General features: G+C 45.8%; 2 protein-coding genes across 5 annotated transcripts in view; both read left to right on the top strand.

Annotated features, from left to right (window-relative positions):
- The first annotated feature begins 20 nt into the window (after nucleotides 1-20).
- On the top strand, nucleotides 21-3,411 carry COA5 (cytochrome c oxidase assembly factor 5). Its single transcript, XM_069972397.1, has 3 exons — nucleotides 21-260; nucleotides 2,012-2,095; nucleotides 3,193-3,411. Exons 1-3 carry the CDS (start codon nucleotides 162-164, stop codon nucleotides 3,232-3,234), a joined length of 225 nt encoding a protein of 74 aa, XP_069828498.1. The 5' UTR covers nucleotides 21-161; the 3' UTR covers nucleotides 3,235-3,411.
- A 6,905-nt stretch (nucleotides 3,412-10,316) lies between these two features.
- INPP4A (inositol polyphosphate-4-phosphatase type I A) overlaps nucleotides 10,317-15,396 on the top strand; it is a 73,063-nt gene continuing 67,983 nt past the window's right edge. For 2 of the 4 annotated variants that reach the window (XM_069970856.1, XM_069970857.1), the window contains exon 1: nucleotides 10,318-10,450. The gene's annotated coding sequence lies outside the window, so the exon portion shown is untranslated. Of the gene's footprint in view, nucleotides 10,451-15,396 lie in introns of all 4 variants that reach the window. The other 2 variants (XM_069970855.1, XM_069970858.1) reach the window with 2 other exon arrangements.

The raw sequence follows: 15,396 nt of genomic DNA, 5'->3' as shown, positions 1-15,396 counted from the left end.
TTTTTTTTACCCCCATATTGTCGCGCACAATTATGATGTAATAAAGCTGGGAGACCTCTCTGCGACAGAACCGCTCGCATTGCATTTGGGGAAAACATGGCGCTGCCCATGTAAAAGTGTCAATAAAGTGTCAAATGTAGCAGCTGACGGACACAATCGCCATGCCGAAATATTATGAGGATAAAGTGGAGGATGGGCATCCCTGTGCTGGGGTGAAGGAGGATCTGAAGAGCTGCCTGCTGGAGAGTGCCTGTGTACTGGTATGTCTTTACTGATGCCACTCTGCTGCCAGTGCTCAGGAGGGCACCGCTGCTCAGTCCATAGTATACACAGTGCCAGCCTGCCAGAGGGTGCCTGTATACTGTATACACAGTGCCAGCCTGCCAGAGGGTGCCTGTATAGTGTATACACAGTGCCAGCATGCCAGAGGGTGCCTGTATACTGTATACACAGTGCCAGCCTGCCAGAGGGTGCCTGTATAGTGTATACACAGTGCCAGCCTGCCAGAGGGTGCCTGTATAGTGTATACACAGTGCCAGCCTGCCAGAGGGTGCCTATATAGTGTATACACAGTGCCAGCCTGCCAGAGGGTGCCTGTATACTGTATACAAAGTGCCAGCATGCCAGAGGGTGCCTGTATACTGTATACACAGTGCCAGCATGCCAGAGGGTGCCTGTATAGTGTATACACAGTGCCAGCCTGCCAGAGGGTGCCTGTATAGTGTATACACAGTGCCAGCCTGCCAGAGGGTGCCTGTATACTGTATACACAGTGCCAGCATGCCAGAGGGTGCCTGTATAGTGTATACACAGTGCCAGCCTGCCAGAGGGTGCCTATATAGTGTATACACAGTGCCAGCATGCCAGAGGGTGCCTGTATAGTGTATACACAGTGCCAGCATGCCAGAGGGTGCCTGTATAGTGTATACACAGTGCCAGAATGCCAGAGGGTGCCTGTATAGTGTATACACAGTGCCAGCCTACCAGAGGGTGCCTGTATAGTGTATACACAGTGCCAGCCTACCAGAGGGTGCCTGTATAGTGTATACACAGTGCCAGCCTGCCAGAGGGTGCCTGTATAGTGTATACACAGTGCCAGCCTGCCAGAGGGTGCCTGTATAGTGTATACACAGTGCCAGTCTGCCAGAGGGTGCCTGTATAGTGTATACACAGTGCCAGAATGCCAGAGGGTGCCTGTATAGTGTATACACAGTGCCAGCCTACCAGAGGGTGCCTGTATAGTGTATACACAGTGCCAGCCTGCCAGAGGGTGCCTGTATACTGTATACACAGTGCCAGCCTGCCAGAGGGTTACTGTATAGTGTATACACAGTGCCAGCCTGCCAGAGGGTGCCTGTATACACAGTGCCAGCCTGCCAGAGGGTGCCTGTATACACAGTGCCAGCCTGCCAGAGGGTGCCTGCATAGTGTATACACAGTGCCAGCATGCCAGAGGGTGCCTGTATAGTGTATACACAGTGCCAGTCTGCCAGAGGGTGCCTGTATAGTGTATACACAGTGCCAGCCTGCCAGAGGGTGCCTGTATACACAGTGCCAGCCTGCCAGAGGGTGCCTGCATAGTGTATACACAGTGCCAGCATGCCAGAGGGTGCCTGTATAGTGTATACACAGTGCCAACCTGCCAGAGGGTGCCTGTATAGTGTATACACAGTGCCAGCCTGCCAGAGGGTGCCTGTATACACAGTGCCAGCCTGCCAGAGGGTGCCTGCATAGTGTATACACAGTGCCAGCATGCCAGAGGGTGCCTGTATAGTGTATACACAGTGCCAACCTGCAAGAGGGTGCCTGTATAGTGTTTACACAGTGCCAGCCTGCCAGAGGGTGCCTGTATACACAGTGCCAGCCTGCCAGAGGGTGCCTGCATAGTGTATACACAGTGCCAGCATGCCAGAGGGTGCCTGTATAGTGTATACACAGTGCCAACCTGCCAGAGGGTGCCTGTATAGTGGATGCAGCTTTACTTACCATCTTACATTTGCTTCCTGTACAGGAAGGAAAGACTCCTAAGGAGTGTCTGAAGGAAGGCCACTGCAAGGCTCTACAGGTCACCTTCTTTGAGTGCAAAAGATCAATCGTGAGTGTCTCCTATATGTCCTCTATATGCAGGACATTTCTTCCACCTTATTTGTTTATGCCGGTCTATGTCTATTTCACTGTTTTTCTCTTTACCGTGCAGCTGAAGCTTTATATAGCATTTGCTTTGACTAGCAGAGACTACATTTTTCTTACATAGAATAATCCTAAACCTGTTTATTTCATCTGAAAAAATAGGTCATATAAACACCTTGTGTAAGAAATAAAATATAGTATATACATACGTGTTCTGTATATTAAATATAGCTGTAAAATTCTCTGTAAAAAGTATAGTCAACTGAATTTGTGGAATTTGTGGATATGGCCACAGGCCATAGCTTCTACTTTTTCATGGACCCTTTTTAGAATAGATCCAGATGGATCCATTTAATGTGTAATAGGTCCATTAGGTTTCTATTACATGGGCCAATGGCAGCCTGATCAATATTGTAAACGAGCTCCGATCTGCTAGATCTGCTGTTTATGAAGCCTATTACACGGCCTGATAATCTATTGTTATGGATGTCCGTGCAGCCCTTACCCAAACAGCAAACACTTCACCTATCCACGCTCCCAGTCTTATCCCGCACACTGTATGAACGGCCAAAGTGACCATCACTAGCGGTCCCATCCAGTGATTGGCGGAGCAGCCTGTCATTTTAGACAGGCCGCATTGAAGCCTCATCGCGGCCGGAAGGGACGGATACAGAGCGCAGGAAGAGACCGGGAGCGTGGATAGGTGAAGTATTAACTGTTTGGGCAATCGTTAGCCATCGGCCGTGCATCGCTATTACACGTATTAACCAATGATCTTAGGGCTGGGCCTAAAGAAACGATCAGGCAATGATCGTTTAATCGACTGATGATTGTCTCTATTACACGGAGCGATAATCGGCTGAATTGATCCGATTCAGCGGATTATCGCTTTGTCTAATAGGGCCCTTAGTCTCTGAACCCACCCAGAGCCCCTCACTGCTTAGTGATGTGTTATCCTCATTTGCACCTACAATGGGTTAAGTTATATCCTGTAGCAGGGCTTCTTTCCTAGTGGCATGTTCCCTTTGCTTTCAGAATGTCTTATATATTTATATTTCATAGTTGGATAACAGAGCACGCTTCCGAGGAAGGAAGGGTTACTGAAGTGAGAAGGATGATGGAGGATCATGACGTGATTTAGAAGAGTTCTGCCCTGTGAAGATAGAAGATAGCTGGTGCTGTCACACCTCTCGCCTGGGAATGGAATCAGGTTGAGAAGCATTATTGGGAACAATTATTAAGTTTGGGAATTATTTAGTTTTAATAAAATATATAATAAAGTGTTTTTTGTTGCTTATTTCAAAAGATTGTAGATTTTGCTTAAGACTAGATTTTTCTCATCTTTTATGTGTGCTGTAATCCCCACTTTATGGTATATTCACATATCAAGGTGGTGGTGCAGCATAAGTTCACCAGAGTAAGAAAAGCAATCTTTATATAGTGCTAGCATATTCAAAAAACATGTGAAGAACAGCACCAACAATAATATCACGTACAACTCTTTCTATAAGGTTCTCCATGTCACGTTTAGTCCCATATGAAATAATTATGTTGAAAGGAAAGGTGGCTGTTTTTCTGGTCCTGATACTGAACTGTACCAACAAGGTGGGCAAAACACTAGAATTAGAATGCATTTTTAGGTACATGTTCACACACTGTATAGACACTGACCCTTATTTGGCACTCAAAACAGCGGCTGTTGTTCTGAGTATTGAGCAACGGCCGCTGTTTTAAATGCAAATGCAACAGCATACTGCTACTGCTTGTAAAGGAGGCGTCAGAGCCGCCGACCTGCACCTCATTTAAGGATCCTAATCTCCTTGGATTGCCAGCCACACACTATTAGTATATGTCACATCCCAAAGTACCCAGAGAGGACATGACAGATCTCACACCTGGGGATGGAATCAGGTTGAGAAGCATTATTGGGAACAATTGTTAAGTTTGGGAATTATTTAGTTTTAATTAAATATATAATAAAGTGTCAGAAGTCGCCAGAGAAGCTGTGAAATTCACCTCATTTGTGTAACCATCACATCTCATGGGCTCCAAGAACTAAGCTGGGGACGGAAGAAGTCACAGAAGCGGTACAGAGTGGCAGCAGGCTGTGTATGTGTGTGTTATGACTGCAGCAGGCTGTGTGTGTGTGTGTGTGTGTGTGCGCACTTTGGCTGCAGCAGGTAGTATGTGTGTCCTATGGCTGCAGCAGGCTGTGTGGGTGGGTTCACATTACGGAATTTGCGCTGAGAAATTCCAGTGTTCGTACCCACTCGCAACGGCTTGTATCTCCGTCTGTGCCATAGACAGATTCTGCCATCCGCCGAAATAATTGACAGGTCAGTTCCCTTGGCGGACAGCGGAATCAGCTCGGCCATAGAATGGTGTCTATGGCACGGACGGGTACGAGTGATGGAATCCGCCAAACTTCTCTGCGTGGATTCCATAATGTGAACTCACCCTTTGTGTGTGCAAATGTATTTGCATGCTCTGGAGTTGTGATTTTAGATGGTAAAATATGCTGAAAGTTACCCAATAACTGTTGAAAGGGATTCTCCGAGGTCAGATAAAGCAAAGAAAATGCAGCAGAAGCGTGTAGCATTGCTTATTACTGCCACAGTTCAGAAAGCAAAAACCCTTTTTTTTTGGTAATCGTCTTCCCTACCATATGCTCTTACTAACTCCTGGCTGAGCAGTTTCCCCTCACCCCTACATCACAGTCCTTCCTTCTGTTTCTACACTTAGGGTAGCTTCACACATACCATATTGCAGCGGATTTTCTGCTGCAGATCCACAGCAGATTTGACAGTGCGGATTTAATGCTGTGTTCATTCATTTAGTCAAATTTGCTGCGAGACTGTACGTGTGAAGCTACCCTTAGATTACAAACACACTGGGCGAATCCGCAGCGGATTTCTCACTGCAAATTCGCAGTGAGATGCGCTGCAGATCTGTGCTGTGTAAACTTTATGGGCAGACAAACTCGCAGCGGGATGGACATAGGTATGTCAGCAGCCCGCCCCATTAACCCCCGCCGCGGAAATGTATACGCTCCGGCTTGCTTGAGGGGTTCCCGGCACGTCCCTCTCAGCCAATCAGTGCGCTGCCCCGTCGCAGCGCACTGATTGGCTGAGTGGGACGTGAAGACCCGGGAAGCCCCAAAGCAAGCTGCAGCGGGGAGCAGGTGATGTATACGCTCTGGCGGCGGGGGGGTTAACGGGGCGGGCTGCTGACATACCCATGTCCATCCCGCTGCGAGTTTGTCTGCCCATAGAGTGTACAGGGCAGGGATCCACAGCGGAAAAATCTGCTGCGGATACGCCCAGTGTGTTTGTACCCTTAACCCCTTAAGGACGGGGCCCATTTTCGTTTTTGCGTTTTCGGTTTTTCCTCCTTGTGTTTAAAAGGCCATAGCACTTGCATTTTTCCACCTAGAAACCCACATGAGCCCTTATTTTTTGCGTCACTAATTGTACTTTGCAATGGCAGACTGAATTTTTGCATTAAGTACACTACGAAACCAGAAAAAAATTCAAAGTGTGGTGAAATTGAAAAAAAAAACGCATTTTTTTTATTTGGGGGAACTGTGTTTTTACGCCATTCGCCCTGGGGTAAAACTGACTTGTTATGCATGTCAGCATTAAAACGATATATAACATGTATAACTTATATTGTATCTGATGGCCTGTAAAAAATTCAAACCATTGTTAACAAATATACGTTCCTTAAAATCGCTCCATTCCCAGGCTTATAGCGCTTTTATCCTTTGGTCTATGGGGCTGTGTCAGGTGTCATTTTTTGCGCCATGATGTGTTCTTTCTATCGGTACCTTGATTGCGCATATACGACTTTGATCGCTTTTTATTACATTTTTTCTGGATTTGATGCGACCAAAAATGCGCAATTTTGCACTTTGGGATTTTTTTCCGCTGCCGCCGTTTATCGTGCGAGATCAGGAATGTGATTAATTAATAGTTCGGGCGATTACGCACGCAGCGATATCAAACATGTTTATTTATTTGTTTACTTTTATTTAAAACCTGGGAAAAGGGGGGTGATTCAGACTTTTATTGGGGGAGGGGGCTTTTTACTATAACCAACACTTTTTTTTTTTTTTTTTTTTACACTTATACTAGAAGCCCCCATGGGGGACTTCTAGTATATATACTTTGATCTCTCATTGAGATCTCTGCAGCATAGATATGCTGCAGAGATCAATGAGATAGGCACTCGTTTACTTCCGGCTGCTGCAGCCGGAAGTAAACGAGTGCCGAGCCAGGGACGGCGCCATCTTGGACGAGTCCTCGGCCGGCATCAGTAACGGAGATCGCTCCTCCGGGACAACGTCCCGGAGGAGCGATCTCCCCCACTAGACACCAGGGAAAGGTTGCCTCCGGTAATCGGAGGCAGCTGTCAACGGCGATCAGACCGTGCCCGCTAATAGCGGCGGTCCTGGGCTACACGCGGCACCCGGGACCGCGGCGCTTCAAAGCGGGGTCGCCACGCGGCCCCGCGTTGAAGTGCTAATGAGGACATATGACGTACCGGTACGTCATATGTCCTTAACCCTTTGAGGACCAGGTCCAAAATGACCCAGTGGACCGCGCAAATTTTGATCTTAGTGTTTTCGTTTTTTCCTCCTCCCCTTCTAAGAGCTCCAGCACTCTCAGTTTTCTATCTACAGGGCCATGTAAGTGCTTGTTTTTTTACAGGAATAGTTGTACTTTGTAATGGCGTCTTCCATTTTACCATAACATGTATGATGGAATTCCAAATATATTATTTATGAAGATATAAATTGGTGAAATCGTAAAAAAGAATGCAATATGGTAACGTTTGGGGGGTTCCTGTGTCTACGTAATGCACTATATGGTAAAAGCGACATGATACAATTATTCTATAGGTCAGTCCGAACACAACCATATGCAGGTTACACAGATTCTCTAATGTTATATATTTTTTTTTTTTTAATGAAATCCTTTTTTTTGGCAATTATAAATAAAATGGGCCTATTGTGACGCTTATAACAGTTTTATTTGTTCACCTACGGGGCTGTATGGGGTGTCATTTTTTCCGCCATGATCTCTAGTTTTTATTAATACCATATTTGTGAAGATCGAACGTTTTGATCACTTATTTTATTATTTTTTTTTTATATATATAATGTAACATAAAATCGGTAATCCGCTCACTTTTTTCCCTCTTTTCGTCTACCGTTCGCAATGACGCTTGTTATATTTTAATAGATTGGACAATTACGCACGCTACGGTATATTATATGTTTATCTATTTATTTATTTTTATATGTTTTATTTATATAATGGGAAAGGGGGGTGATTTAAACTTTTATTGGGGGAGGGGCTTTGGGGCAGTGTGTTTAGTGTTTTTAACTTTTTTTTTTTTTACACATTTGAAGTCCCTTTGGGGGACTTTTACATACATTAGTTTGATTTTTACACTGACCATTGCTATGCCATAGGCATAGCATTGATCAGTGTTATCGGCGATCTGCTCATTGAGCCTGCCTGTGCAGGCTCAGTGTAGCAGATCGCCGATCGGACCGCACGGAGGCAGGTGAGAGACCTCCAGCGGTCCGTTTTACCGATCAGGACCCCCGCAGTCACACTGCGGGGGTCCCGATCGGTAAGTGACAGGGGACTCCCCCTGTCACTTACCCTTAAACGACGCGATCGCGGCGTTTAAGGAGTTAATGACACGCGGCAGTGCGATCGCTGCAGCGTGTCATTACCGGTGAGGTCCCGGCTGCTGATTGCAGCCGGCCCCCACCTGCTATGAAGCGCGCTCCGCTCCGGAGCACGCTTCATAGCGGGAGAAACACCCAGGGCGTACAGTTACGCCCTAGGTCGTCTGGGGACAGACTTCCATGGCGTAACTATACGCCCTGGGTCGTTTAAGGGTTAAGAGGTTAAAGTGTCACTGTCGTTAATTTTTATTGCAGAAATCAATAGTACAGGCGATTTTAAGAAACTTTGTAATTGGGTTTATTAGCCGAAAAATGCATTTTTATCATGAAAAAGCAGTTTGAAGCTTCTCCCCCGTCTTCATGGTTTTCCTATAAAGAGAGAAAGTAAAGGCAGCAAAAGCAGGACAACAAAGAGTTAATTTACATTCACATTGCGGGCTCTCTCTTCTGACAGTCACCACTGACCTCTCTGACCACTAATTAGGGCTCTGAATAGCTCCCCTGCTGAGCAATCTTTTGTTCTAGGCTTTCAGCTGCCTGCTCCTTCCCCCTCCCCTCTCCATAGACCAGACAGGATCCGACTGATGAAAGAGGTGAAAAAACAGTCGAGATTTCCTGATTCTGAGGAGTAGACGGCAGAAAGGAGAGGAGGGGGGGGGGGGACCTAGGAAAAGGCTTTTTACATGCAGATAATGGCAGATTTGGCTAATAAACCCAATTACAAAGTTTCTTAAAATCGCCTGGACTATTGATTTCTACAAAAAAAAATTTAACGACAGTGACACTTTAAAGTGTAAGTGTAATTTAAATGTCATCTTTCAGGAATCAATAAGTATGAATAGTTCAAGGTTTCAAGAAGCTCTGTAACAGGTTTTATTAAGCAAGAACGTCTGCCGCTCTGTGTCCCTGGTGCCGACGCTCTAGAGGAGTCACTGGAGCGCCGGTGCCATGACAACGGGAGAGCAGCCTCTTGTGACCGCAGGGAAAACACTTCCCGCGGCCACAAGAGGGAAGAGAAGAGACGAGAAGAGGAGACGCCCGAACCCAGGTGAGTAAAAGTGGGTTTTTTTTGTGTTATAAACTATATGGGAGGAAGAGCACACAGCGGGGGTCTATATAAACGGGGGGAGCACACAGTGGGGGTCTATATAAATGGGGGGAGCGATATAAACGGGGGGCACACAGGGGGGCTATATACAAGTGGGGGAGCTCACAGGGAGGCTATATACAAGTGGGGGAGCACACAGGGGGTATATAAAACTGGGGGCAGCACAAGGGGGGCTATATACTAGTGGGGGAGCACACAGGGGGTATATAAAACTGGGGGCAGCACAAGGGGGGCTATATACTAGTGGGGGAGCACACATTGGGTATATACAATTGGGGGCAGCGCACAGGGGGTATATACGACAGGGCAGCACACAGGGGGTCTATATAGTATACTGGGGGAGCACACAGGGGGGTCTATATACTACTGGGGACAGCACACAAGCGGTAAATACTACTGGTGGCAGCACACAAGGGGTCTATATAACTGGGGGCGGCACACAGCGGTCTTTATTACATTGGGACTGCACAGAAGTGCCTATATGCCTTACTACTATACTGGGGCACAGAACATACCTAATTATTAAGTGGGGGTACAGAGGTGTGTAACTACTATAGAAGGGTACAGGGGACCTAACTACTGTATGTGTTGGAGCCTAAAATATTTCTCTGACAGATTCTGGAGGGAAGATTCCCAGCCGGGAGAAGACTTCAAGGTGGCCCACGCTGGATGAGAGAAGACGCCACCTGTGAGTGACTGGATGTATCTGCACTCTGTTATAGCTTGTAGTGATAGGGGTCATGGTGTGGCAGTATTATGTTATGGCATCATTGGTGATATCTATGTAATCTCTGTATGGTGGTAAGAGGCTTATAAGAGGACTACTGGGGGGGGGGGGGGGGGGGGGTCCCGGACATGACTTCGCTTGAGGCCCCAGAAATGCCAAGACCGGCCCTGATTGTTGGACCCCCCTCAGTTCATTTTCTCTTATCCTATAGGTAGGGGATAAGCTGAGATGGTTATACCCCTTTAACAGCTAAACAAAAACAGCCCAAAATACTGTCTGTGAACATCGCCTAAACTAATGAATTATTTACTAAAAAAAAAACAATGCTGGAACTGAGTATTTGCTGGAAAGCATAGTAATAAAGAAAATCTATGTACCCCAAATACCGCCAGTAAAATTTACTGCTCACCCCACAAAAAACAAGCTCTCCTGTGGCTGGGTAGCTGGGAGTAGCAGTGATGCAGCAACAACAGACAGTGCGTTGTGCTCAGCACCCGGAGGAGCCGGCCTTTCCCGTGCACACAGCCGCTGTGTAGCCGGAGGAGGTGACAGGACCGGCCCCCGGGCTCTGACCTCAATACACACCGCATGCACAGTCCCCGGGCAGCGGCAGCTCCAGGGGCGGGGCCAGTGACGTCAGGGGGCGGAGCAGGAATCTGTGCTGGAGCTGTAATGCTGCTGAGAAGAACGCATCATCAACCTGCAAGGAGTGGCTGCTTCTTCCCTGCTGCAAGACACCCTGGTCTCCCCTGCAGCCGCACACCTGCGGGCACCCCGCATGGAGGTACGTCACACCGGGGCAGCAGCCGGCTGAGTGGCAGCTGTCAGATGTGACTGGCAGGCTGTCACTGTGCTGAGTGGATGTGCTGGGCTGTGCACGGGGATGAGAGAGAACAGTGCAGCCGGTGATGGAGAGCACGGTGGCCTGCAGAGCCCTGGGCTGGCTTACTGGCCCGGAGACACAGTGCAGTCCATATACCAGCTGTCTGCCGGCTCCCCTCTCCACACTGCGCCCTCTAATGGTGGGGCCCGGGCATATCATCCGCTCCATTCATCCTGCTCTGCTACAGGACTCTATAGGCTGCTCTGATATACGCACTGTTATCCCGTCATATAGTGTCATACCGTATATATGTATGTATAGGGTGCTACTCACTATATGTGTGATGTATATAAGAGAGCAGTAACCTATATATCATACTGTACGGTATATGTGTGATGTATATAAGAGAGCAATAGCCTATATATCATACTGCACAGTATATGTGTGATGTATATAAGAGAACAATAACCTATATATCATACTGCACAGTATATGTGTGATGTATGTAAGAGAGCTGTAACCTATATATCATACTGCACAGTATATGTGTGATGTATATAAGAGAGCAGTAACCTATATATCATACTGCACAGTATATGTGTGATGTATATAAGAGAGCAGTAACCTATATATCATACTGCACAGGATATGTATGATGGATGCAAGGAGGCAATGGCCTATATATGTTATTTCTGGCCATATATACATGATGTAGGTAAGGAGGCAATGGCCTATATGTGGTGCTTCCCAGTATATGTGTGATGTAGGTAAGGAGGACACAGTCTATATATGGTACTGCCCCGTATATGTGTGATGTAGGTAAGGAGACAATGGCCTATATACTGTATGTTACTTCTGGCCATATATACATGATGTAGGTAAGGAGGCAATGGCCTATATGTGGTGCTTCCCAGTATATGTGTGATGTAGGTAAGGAGGACACAGTCTATATATGGTACTGCCCCGTATATGTGTGATGTAGGTAAGGAGGCAATGGCCTATATGTGGTGCTTCCCAGTATATGTGTGATGTAGGTAAGGAGGACACAGTCTATATATGGTACTGCCCCGTATATGTGTGATGTAGGTAAGGAGGCAACAGACTATACCATATATGGTACTCCCCAAAATATGTGTAATATATGTACAGGGACATTAGCCTTAATATAGTAATGCTAAGTATATGTGTGATGTGTGTAAGGAGGTAATTAATGTCACAGTACATGGATTTTACATTACAGAGATGACCCTCGTAGTGATATTACAGTATAACTAGTATACCGCACACACCAATTTCACAGTAGTGAAAAAAAGGTAGCACAGTGATGTCACAGTACAGGGAGAGTGATGTGATGTGGCAGTACAAAGCCTGATCTAGCCAGTGACATTGAATAATATAGACAGTGATATCACACAACAGGAATAATGTAATGATCTCACAGAACAGAAACAATGCAAAAAGTAATAATCATCCATATTGATTACCAAGTGCACTTTATGTCTAGACTAGATATGAGTGAAATGACAGTAATAAAGCCTTGCGTTGTTATCTCTGAAATCCGCTTATTAGCTGGCTGCCATTATCTCACTGTCGCTCCGTGCTGCTCCGCTCTGGGTGCTGAGAGAGCTGGATCCAGTCCTGGGAAACTGGGAGAAGTCAGCGTACTTGTGGCGGCTTGTGACCCCCTTTTACTGCCAAAAGTGGCAACAAGAACTGAACCATGGAGCAATGGTAAGGGGTGGCCTGAATTGATGTGGATAGCTGTATGGGATTGTGTCACTAACCTTAAAGGAGAAGTTCAGTGAAATGTTAAAAAAGCATTAAGGAAGGGGATGACGACATAATAAACAAAGTGTACCTATCCTCATGCTTCATAGTGCTGCTTCTGGGTGACAGCCTCCTGCAGCTCTTCCAGCTGCAACATCACATACCCGGCTGAGTGATTGCTCGCTCAGCCAATAAGAGACTGGGAATGGATACTGCCCCAGTCACCGATATAATGAGCTGGCATTCACTCAGCCGAGTTTCCGGGTTGCAGCTGGAGGAGCCAGGTATGTGATGTACCCAAATTCCATTCACAAATGACATCCGGTGGCAGTCAGTGGGGCCTTGCAGCGGCGCTATGGAGACAGCACTATGGTAAGTCTACTTTCTTTATTAGGTTCCCAACCCAATTTCACAGGATGGTACTGATCCTGCTTGTTGCAGCCCGTCACAGCGGCATGATCAGAGGGCCCTGCTGTGATTGGCTCTCCAGGTTTCCTCAGTGACACGATAAGATCAGGGAAAATGCTCCACAGGTGGCTCTGGAGACCTAGAAAGGACCCCAGGGCTATTTGTTTGCTCTGCCTACTGCCAGGGCACAGTAAGTGTAGGCCTTGCAGCAGCATGTGGCACAGAGACACAGACAGAATGTATTACAGAAGTATTCCAACACATTATAGCTGGGTTCACACTACGTATATTTCAGTCAGTATTGTGGTCCTCATATTGCAACCAAAACCAGGAGTGGATCGAAAACACAGAAAGGCTCTGTTCACACAATGGTGAAATTGAGTGGATGGCCGCCATATAATGGCAAATATTTGCTGTTATTTTAAAACAACGGCTGTTATATTGAAATAATGGCCGTTATTTACTGTTATATGGCGGCCATCCACTCAATTTCACCATTGTGTGAACAGAGCCTTTCTGTGTTTTCGATCCACTCCTGGTTTTGGTTGCAATATGAGGACCACAATACTGACTGAAATATATAGTGTGAACCCAGCCTCTAAGTGTAAAATAAAGATATTAAATAGTAATCCCATGTGGGGATAAAGAAAAGTGTTAATAAAAAAAAGTAGGAAAAAAAGCAATAATAAAAAAATGGGGAAAATTAGCTGGGCATTAAAGGGAACCTATCAGCAGGTTAGACCAGTGCTTCTCAATTCCAGTCCTCGGGCCTCACCAACAGGTCATGTTTTGAGGATATCCCATACAAAGAACACCTGTGATAATACCTGATGCACTATATCACCTGTAAAATACTAAAGAAATCCTCAAAACATGACCTGTTGGTGAGGCCTGAGGACTAGAATTGAGAAGCACTGGGTTAGACTAATCTAACCTGCTAATAGTCTCCTATAGGTATGAGGCTTACCTTCCTCCTCAGCACCAGTCCCGTACTGTTATGCTGCATTTACACAGACAGATTTATCTGACAGATTTTTGAAGCCAAAGCCAGGAATGGATTAGAAAAGAGGAGAAATCTCAGTGTTTCCTTTATGACCTGTTCTTTCTTTATAGTCTGTTCCTGGTTTTGGTTTTAAAAATCTGTCAGATAAATCTGTCTGTGTAAACCACCATTAGTCAGGGTAATCTTCATTTAGGAGCACTACCCCGCCCCCACAGCATCATCCGACCCGCCCGGTTCTTTTGATTTATCTAACCTGCTGATAGCCCCTTTAAGGCCTTTTCAGGCCTGGTCATTAAGAGGTTAAGAAGAAATATCACTATAATTGCTATAGAAGAAGGCTAGCTGTCAGATACTCCGGGCAATGTTCTTTTGGGACACTTTCACTCCTGACATTTAAGAGGATGTTTTCCTAGGATTACACTTACGCTCGCCTATCAAAAAGCTAGATGGTAAATGTTTGATTGGTGGAGTCCGATCACTGGGACCTTACTGATAAAGAGAATGGGGGTCCTGAGAGCCCCTGTTTGAATAGAGTGGTCATTGTCTCAAGTCCAGTACAGTGCTTGGCTGTCTTTGGCAATCCTATAGAGTTTAAATATCCAGGCACTGCTCATATTTGACTGCTGCTCCAGCTGATCTTGGGATAGACCCTTGCTGGTAGGTATGACACACAGGAAAGAAATTGCTAACGTTATGGTTTGTTTCTAGAGCTGCGTACCCAATTCTGATGTCTCTCTCCCTGTAATCCCTGCTTGTTCAATCCCTTTACATAGTTTACGTTAGTTGCATTTTGTCAGTATTATTGGACATATTTTCCACAGAGCACTGCATTATTAGATCATACGGTTATGCTCCACTACGAGGAGTCTACCAGTTTGTTTACCACAGGTTAATAGAAATTTCTGACTTGGGAATACATACAGTATACCAGCTGGTTTGCATGGTGATTCGCTATCTGAATAAACAAATCAGCCTTCCATGCACGCTTATGTTGTGTTTGCATTCTGTAGTATGGTTCAGGAACCCTTTATAACTCTCATTGCATATGCAAATGAAGTAAATTTAAAGTGATGTCCAGTGCCCCTAAAGGGGTATTCTGACAATTGCTGTGGGACCCCTACCATTTATTACCTCTCCAGTCGATAGGTGATAAACGTTGATAAACGCTAAACTCTTTTGACTTTCTTTTTATCTTGCATTTTTTAAGACGCTCCATTCCTAAAGAAGCAAGGGAAGTGTAGTAGATTGTCCTTCAGCCGCCTTATCTGCCCCTGAAGAAGTCCCTAAAGTGGTCATTCACATAATCTGCATTTTGTAATGTTTTACAGTAGAATAATAGTTTGTTCCTATCTTAAGAAATGTAATGGTATCATTGCAATACCGAGCAGTTACTGAAGCAACGTATAGAAGTTCCTTTTTGCTGCAGCAAAATGTTAGTTCCTTTTCCACCCACATTTGCGGTTTTCAAGTGATATTTCTCTATGGTTATTGAAGCAGTATCAATCTAAGGTCCAGAGCTGTGGCCTAGCTGCCATATCCATGTACTTTGCAGCCAGGACCAGAACGGGTATGAATTTGAGATGAGCATAACCAGGTTTTCCAGGACTCCTCAGGGCTGCATCTAACTTCTTCAGCCACCAGTAATCAAATGCAGAGAGTTTGGATTTAACATGAGTGTGCTTGTGTCCTGCTCATTTCTATTATTAATACATGCACCAAGTCAGGTCAC

The sequence above is a fragment of the Dendropsophus ebraccatus genome, chromosome 5 (assembly GCF_027789765.1).
Source record: "Dendropsophus ebraccatus isolate aDenEbr1 chromosome 5, aDenEbr1.pat, whole genome shotgun sequence".
Classification (NCBI taxonomy): Eukaryota; Metazoa; Chordata; class Amphibia; order Anura; family Hylidae; genus Dendropsophus; species Dendropsophus ebraccatus.
This window is presented reverse-complemented; position numbering and strand designations above follow the sequence as displayed.